Below are 7,648 nucleotides of genomic sequence, written 5' to 3'. Positions count from 1 at the left end.
CTCCCAAGGCCACGCCCGCCTCCCGCTCCCAAGGCCACGCCCACCTCCCACTCCCAAGGCCACGCCCACCTCCCACTCCCAAGGCCACGCCCACCTCCCCCCCGCTCCCAAGGCCACGCCCGCCTCCCACTCCCAAGGCCACGCCCGCCTCCCCCGCTCCCAAGGCCACGCCCGCCTCCCGCTCCTGCAAAGCACCTTCCGCCCACCAGGCCGTGTAAGCCCCTGCAGCACACAGTGCCCAGCACTAGCACGGAAAGTGTCTGGCCTGCGAGCCCAAGAAACCTGCTTTCCACCCTGAGCCTTGAGGCAAGCGGAAGTGAGGTGAGGCCACATGAGCAGGCAGGGACCTGGAGCCCGAGGCCTGACGCCCTGACCTCCGCCCCCTGCTCAGCACATGGGGTGGGAGGACCCTCGAGACACCCAGCCCGCAGCTGCACATGGCGTCCGGGGTGACTCGGTTCTGCGCTGCTGGAGAACGCCGAGCAGGGTCAGGCAAGCTGGTGCCCGGGACTAGTGACACTTCCCTCTCTGAGCTGAATTTTGGGGGCATAAACAGAACTGAGATGTGTACAGGGACCAACTCCCCATGAGGAATGCAAGCTCTGTGTCTGCAAATACGGGCTGATCAATGTTTTTTAAATTTAAAAAAACTTTTTTTTTTTTTTTTTTTAAAGACTAATCTAAGGGCCTGCTTAGGCAAGAGCAGAGACTGGGGTTCACTCTTTAGCGCCACGTGCTGTGCCAGCACAGGACCAAATCCCGGCGTGGTGGCGCATGCCTGCAATCCCAGTGCTGGGAAGGCTCAAAGCAGGAGGATCGCTAGGAGTCTGAGCTGTATAGTGAGACCCTGTACCAAACACATTTTTAAAAATGCTGAGTAAATAGACTAATCCAAACCACTCTGGTGACTAATGCCTGTAATCCCAGCACCTGGGAGGATGAGGCAGGAGGATCATTGCAAGTTCAAGACCAGGTTGGGCTATAAAATAAGCTCTAGGCCAGCCTGAACTATCTAGCAAAACCCTAGAGACTAATCCTTGCAGTGAAAGAGAGGGGCAGGGACTTCGCTGCCCCACCTTGCCTCAGGTGAGCATCAAAACACCAACACAAAGGGCTGGCCACAGAGCTCAGCGGATTAAAGCACCTGCTTAGGCAGATGCAGGGGCCGGGGATTGAATCCCCGCGTGCTGTGCCAGTCCCGCCCATGGGGCACCCTGAGACTGCGATTGAGACTGGGCGTGGTGGCACATGCCTGTAATCCCAGCGCTTGGGAAGCTGAAAACGGGGATCAGTACCAAGCCAATCTGTGCACTGTGACCCTGTAGAGCCTGTACTAAATATACAAATTAAAAGCAAAAAAACCACTAGCACAAGGTCAGTGTGAGACTGGGTTGCCTGGGTTCAGACTACTCTGCTCCCTGCTGCTGGGTGACCAAGACAAGCCCCCTCTAGGCGCCACCGGTGAGACCAGCACACAGGCCGAGGACCACACGGGTTCCTGGTCCGAGTTTCCAGTTTAAGTTTTTGACCCTGGATCTCAGGTCTGCCCAGAGCTCGGCCTGCAGGAGGGGAGCTCTGGGGGTGCAGAGGCCCACCCATACATAATCTGGGCTGAATGAGCCACCTGCAGCCTCTGCCAGAGCAGGAGGGACACAGCACACGAGTGCCTGGCGGGTGAGGGGCAGGGGAGGCCCTCCACATGCTCCTTGCTGCTCCTGCCTGCAGTGATGATCCCCAGGCGTGGGGCTCAACCTGGGCCCTCGCTTCCCAGCAGCGGCAGGAAAGGGCAGGAGGCACCCTGCTGAGGCAGCCAGCAGGGCAGTGGCCAGAGGCAGGGTCCTGGGCCCCCGGAGGCTCCAGGAGCGACTGCAGGGCTCCCGCCCCATGGAGGCAGCAGGGCGGTGTGGCTGTGCTTGGCGTGGTGCCGCTGGATGCGAGGCCAGAGAAAGGCAGGGGCCTCTGCTGACCCCAGCAGCCTCCAGGGCAGTGTGGTGAGATGGGCAGAGCCAGCTCCAGGAGACCTGGGGCACACAGTGTCCCACCCACTGAGGAGCGCAGCCTGGACCCTACTGGGCTCAGCACTGACTGCAGTGTTGGAGGGGACAAGTCTGCCCCTAAGGAGCTGCCATTCGCCTACGGAGAGCAGGCCGAGGCCACTACCACCATGCACAGTGTCCCTGCCCGAGAGGTCCCAGGAGCCACCGCCCTAGGGCAGGTGAGGGCTGGCTGCTCTGCACCCCCAGGAGGACCCCCCCCAGCCAGGATAAGTAGGGGAGCAGGCACAGTGTGAACTCACGTCTCAGGACTATGGATCGGGTGGCAGCGGGGGCAGCGTGGAGGAGAATCCCATAGAGGCGGCACGAGCACCAGACAGCAAGAGAGAAGGGAGTTAGAGTCAGAGAGGCCCCTGGGTGTCCGCAAGCCTGGGGGCTGTGAGGGGCTCCCTCAACCCCACGATGCCTTCTTTCTATGGTTTCTTACAGTCCTGGGGCCCAGGGCCAGCGCTCACCACTGAACCACACCCCAGCCCCCACATGGACCCCACTTCCCTGTAGGGCTGTGCTCCAGGGGTTAGAAAGGTCCTGGGGAGCTCTCCCTGCCCTGGGTGTGGTGGCACCCACCTGGTGCCCCAGCTCTGGGGAGGCTGAGGCAGGAGGAAGCCTGAACCACATACTGAGATCCTGTCTTGAACAACCCTACACAGGACTGGGGGTATGCTCAGCTCCTGGTCCTTTCCAGGCAGGGCCGTCTGTCACCCACACAGGTTCCCCCAGCACATGGCCCTCTAGCTCTTTCCTGGACTCTGGTCTGGGCACCTGATGCACAAGGCTCACATCCCAGGGCTCTGTGCACCCTGCTTTCTGTCCCCAAGGGCGGGGAAACAACTCACTTTTCACTGAGCAGCAGCCGCCAGCCAAAGGGGATGGATGAGAGAGAGAGAGAGAGAGAGAGAGAGAGAGAGAGAGAGAGAGAGCGAGCTGTTAGCATCAACGCCTGCTGCAACACCCAGCCCTCTGCTCCTATTGTGTCCTGTGGCCTGAGATGGAGCCCAGGCCCAGAGGAGCTGTCCTCCCCTCCCACGCCCCCCCAGGTCCAAAGCCTGCCTGCTGCCCTGAGCCCACACTCTTCCCTGCGGACCCCTGCAGCTCAGCTTCAACATCTGGAACCCAAAACAACGTGCCCCCACTCTGGGCCCCTCAGCGCCAACAGGACACCGCTTGGCATTCTGGGGCACCTCGGATTCTGGGGTCTGCGGGCGAGAAATGCTGAACTTGTAAAGTCTTCCAAAATCCAAAAAGTCTGAAATCTGACATATCTGGTGCCAAGCCTTTCAAACAAGAAAACACAACCAGCCCCGGATTCAAACAGCAGAGCTCGGGTGGAGCCTGTGTGAAGCAGCCAGTTCCACGTCCTCATGGCTCTGGGGGACCAGCAGTACCCCAGGGGCTGAAGCACTGGGGGCAGCTCCTCGTCGGCTTTGCACTGGCTCCGTTTGTCCTGAAGCCCTTCAGCCTGCAGCTGCCCAAGGAGGACCTGTTGCCCAGATCAGCTCTCTACAATGCGATGGCGCCGCAGTGTGTATTTAAAACAACCCAAAACACAGGCAGGTGGTGGAGAGGGCTCCAGGTCCCACCACACCACACGTGGGTGCAACAGTGGTGCAGACCCAAGACCAGAGGATGGGAGGGCGGGAAGGGACGCATCCCCTCAGCGCCAACGGGAGCCTCTCTCCATCCCTGCACCCCTATAACTCATGGTCAGCCCCAGGTACCTGCCTGCTGAGCCCAGCTTGGGGCCACCTGGGCCAGGTGGGACATCCAGGAACCAGAACTTGGCAGGATTTTTTTTTTTTCTTTCTATTTTTTCCTTTGGTACCAGGGGTTAAACTCAGGACCTTATGCTTGCCAGGCAGGTGCTTAAGCTGCTGAGCTATCTCCCTGGCCCAGGAACCAGGACTGCGTAAGGGAGCCGAGTGCTGGGCTCCAGTGCCCACAGCCTCCTCCCTCCCGGGAGCAGGGCTCTTGGGACCTCACCCTACAGCCTCTGAGAGGCCTCTCTGTGGCCCCAGGGTCAGCGGCTACAGCCCAGTCAGACGCCACACGCCGTGGGCTTCACAGGCCAGGTGGGCCCGGGCATGACCGCAGAGCTACATGGCTATGAAGCCGAAACCCTAAGACACCAGGCCGGGCTGCTGCAGGGGCCCCAGCACCCTGCACCGCGGCACTTCCTGTGCACCCTGGGCCAGCATCACCCGCACCAGGGACACCTGTTGAGAGCAGCCCTGGACCTCCAGCCTTGTCACTCCAGGGCCACAGGTCCAGAAATCTCTCAGAAAAGTTTCAGGTCCAAAACCAGCAGCCTGTGTGGGCCCAAGGGGCCAAGGAGTGTAAGATTTTAGCAGAAGCAGGGGGCAGCTGCTCCAAACAGCTCCTTACAGATACAGCATGACTCGGTGGCCGTGGGCCACACGCTCCCCTGCAACAAGCACTTGGGGCACCCACTGTGTTCAGATGCCTCTGTAGGACCCAGGCCTCCGACAGGGGCCGGTGCTGCCCCAGCTGCCCCTGCTGAAGCAGGTGCTCTCCCGGCCTGTTCTGCCTCTGCCTACCACTTCTCCTCCAAGAAAAGGTTGGGGTGCACCTCTGTCCTTCTCACTGGAGCCAGTGATACGGAACAAGGGATGGAGCGCAGATGTCCCGGGCCCTGCAGTGGCTGCAAGAGCTGGCGGACCCTTTCGGGAGTTCCATACCGGCTGCTTCATGACCTGGGAGAGGTCAGCCGGGGAAGAATACCTACACCTCAGAACAGCGACTGCCGCATTCAGGGCTGCCTGTCACACTGACCCAGAGGTCTGAAAGGGCTTCTGACGCCCAGGGTGGCTGAGGGGCTAATGGGGGCGACAGCCTACCCAGGACTTACTCTCTTCTTCGTTCCTGTCTGGAGTCGCGAGTGCAGGCGGCCAGGATCCCACAGAGCAGCAGATCAGAGAGAAAAACAGGTGTGAGACTGAGGACCGCATGCGCACAGGGGACATCCCCGCCCCACGGGAGGGACCGGGATGAGACGCTGCGCAAGCAGGCAGCCCGCCGGGCCACACCGCTCCCGGGCAGCCGCGTCGTCCGGAGTCACCCGGGCGTCGACGCACACGGGAGAGGGCAAGGGCCTCTGGGGACGCAGCGTCCCCGGCTCAGGGCGCAGGCGACAGAGGCCTCGCCGAGAAGAACGGGAAGACCAGGAGGGCGGCGCTGACCTTGCGGGGGCACCAGGGAGGACACCGCGGAGGAGGCGAGGCCGCGTCTGAGCCCTGCAGGAGGAGCGGCATTAGCGGGCCGGTGGGCACGGAGCGAGCAGCCGGCGGCCCGGGAGGACCCCGCTGCAATCCACCGCCAGCCGCGGGGCGTCGCCAAACAGTTCCCCGAGACCAAATGCGTCTCCCCAGGCAGGGCTTCCTGCCGCGGCAGGGTGCTGCAGCTCCCCTGAGGGCCGGGCCCTGCTGGCGTGGCGGGACCCAGCGGCGAGGGGTCAGGGCCCAAACCAGAAAAGCCCTGGGCAAAGAGGCCGGCCGGTCGGGAGGGCGCCGAAGGGGCAGAGGAAGCGGCTGCAAGGGCTCCTGCACGCGGCTGCGCATTTGCCCCCAGCTGCTGCTTTGCTCTGATGCCTCCCTTAAATACACTTTTATTCTGATACAGGGTCTCATTAAATCACCAGTGGGATCAAACTTGCCACCCTCCTGCCTCAGCCTCTCGGAGGCTGGGATCAGGGCCCGGAGCCACCCACACTGCGCACCACAGTGTGTTTTAGCAACACTTTTGCATCGTATCTGATTTTGCAGTAGTCGGCTCCGGAGGTCAGTGGATGTTTGCCCCCTACCTACTCCCATGAGAGAAAAAGAGAAAGCCTCTCTACAGTTTATTTAAGAGAAAACTGAGTCCACTCTGCGAGCCCGGACAGCGAGCCCCTGCAGTTCGTAGACGCAGGAGAACTACCGCACCAGCCCCTGCGGCAGCATGGACGGCCGTGGGTTTGCAGCCGCTGCAGAACCGAGAATTTAACAGTTAATAATGTCCTTCGCCGCTGCACGGAGGTAAGACAAGCACTCTCATGGGCTGTGGCTGGGGGCGAAATCCCCTCTACCTCTGTCCAAATTTAAAATGCAGCTCTCCCTTGGCTGAGCCTCTTTCCTTTTAGGAATGTGTCACGAATGCATGCGCACATGTGAGAAAAGCGATGATTACCAGATTGTTCACTGCGGCCCTGTCTGCACCGGCATGGAAAGACAGGGAAGCAAAACCCAAACAAAGACTATGCTGGGAGGAAACTAACTGTCCCTGAGCCAGAAACTCGCTCATTTACAGGAGCAGGACTGCATCATGCAGGAATGTGGCAAAGGAGCTGAGGTAATTAGCACAACCGAAGCGCAAATGCTTTAGCTCCAGCGCTGAGGCTGTGTATCCAACCGCACGGTATCTGCTGAGAGAACACAAGAGCCTGTGGGGGCCCTGCCTCCATCCGCAGACCTGGGCGGGTGCAAGTGGACGTCCTGTCCCTCTTTCTTTCTTTCTTTCTTTCTTTCTTTCTTTCTTTCTTTCTTTCCTTCCTTCCTTCCTTCCTTCCTTCCTTCCAGTACTAGAGATTAAATCCAGGGCCTTCACATTGAGCGACATCTCCAGCCCTTTTTGATTTTTAATTTTAAGATGGGATCTCACTAGTTGCTAAATTTCCCAGACCAGACTCAAATTTGCAACCTCCTGCCTCAGCCTCGCAGAGTTCTGGGATTATAGGTGTCTATCACCACACCTGGTAGCTTCTGCTTTTATTTTATGGTCCCTCAACCCTTTCCTTGATGTATATGTGTGTGTGTGTGTGTGTGTGTGTGTGTGTGTGTGTGTGTGCCAGGGACTGAACTCACTGAGACCGCTGAGCTTTCTCCCCAGCCCACTACTTTTAAAACGTGAGAAACGTACAGAGGAACGATCCTTAGGTAGCGCTCTAGCTGTGCTGCTGTGCAGTAGCAGGCACACGGCCACTGCCGCGAATGCAGCAAACGCCGCAGCACCTACCTGGACTGCAGCCAGAAGCCCTGCAGGCTCAGGAAGCCTGGTCACTGCGGAGACAGGAGGAAGGAAAGGGCAGGACCAAGGGTAAAACCCACACTCACCGTCCGGAGAGAGTCTGCTCATCATCCCTGAGGAAGGAGACTTGAATCACTTGCGCGGTCAGCAAGGGAGGAAACCCAGGAAGTGGCCTGCTTCCGGCCCACCCTCAGGCTGGAGTGGCCAGGACGCGCCAGGCTCAGGCGCTGCCTGCATGCATCCCCCGCCGGCCCCGCTCCAGGACAGCAGCCTCGCTGGCCTCCAGGGCCATTCGGATTTGCGGCCACAGGTCCCTGACCCATAGGCCCAGTCTGAAAGCCACGCGGGTGGCCATCCCATCCTCACGTCCTCATGTGGGCACTGCCGGGTGCGCTCACTGGAGACGCCGCAGTGGGCCTGGACTTGTGTTTCTGTTAGCATGTACGTCGGTGTATGCTGCCCTCACGCAGCGGGGAGTTTGCAGGCGCACACAGCACCCAGATTCTTCTTTGGTCCCTCCCCCTCCCCCCTCTTCCCTCCCGTGTCTGGTCCCCTTCTCATTTGCAGAAGATCTC

The 7,648-nt window shown here is 60.1% G+C and overlaps 1 protein-coding gene across 2 annotated transcripts in view; it reads right to left on the bottom strand.

The window, feature by feature from the left end:
- LOC111814630 (epididymal protein 13-like) overlaps positions 1-7,648 on the bottom strand; it is a 15,023-nt gene that overhangs the window by 2,414 nt on the left and 4,961 nt on the right. For both annotated transcript variants that reach the window (XM_023708523.1, XM_023708525.1), the window contains exons 4-7: positions 7,160-7,186; positions 4,921-5,305; positions 2,891-2,896; positions 2,297-2,305 (exon numbers count right to left, since the gene is read on the bottom strand). In XM_023708523.1, coding sequence (XP_023564291.1) covers positions 2,297-2,305; positions 2,891-2,896; positions 4,921-5,035 — 130 coding nt within the window. In that variant the 5' untranslated portion in view covers positions 5,036-5,305; positions 7,160-7,186. The remainder of the gene's footprint in view (positions 1-2,296; positions 2,306-2,890; positions 2,897-4,920; positions 5,306-7,159; positions 7,187-7,648) is intronic.

This window comes from Octodon degus, unplaced genomic scaffold (genome assembly GCF_000260255.1).
Source record: "Octodon degus isolate 3935 unplaced genomic scaffold, OctDeg1.0 scaffold00382, whole genome shotgun sequence".
NCBI lineage: Eukaryota > Metazoa > Chordata > Mammalia > Rodentia > Octodontidae > Octodon > Octodon degus.
Note: the sequence above shows the minus strand (reverse complement) of the source record. Positions and strands in the feature narration are given on the sequence as shown.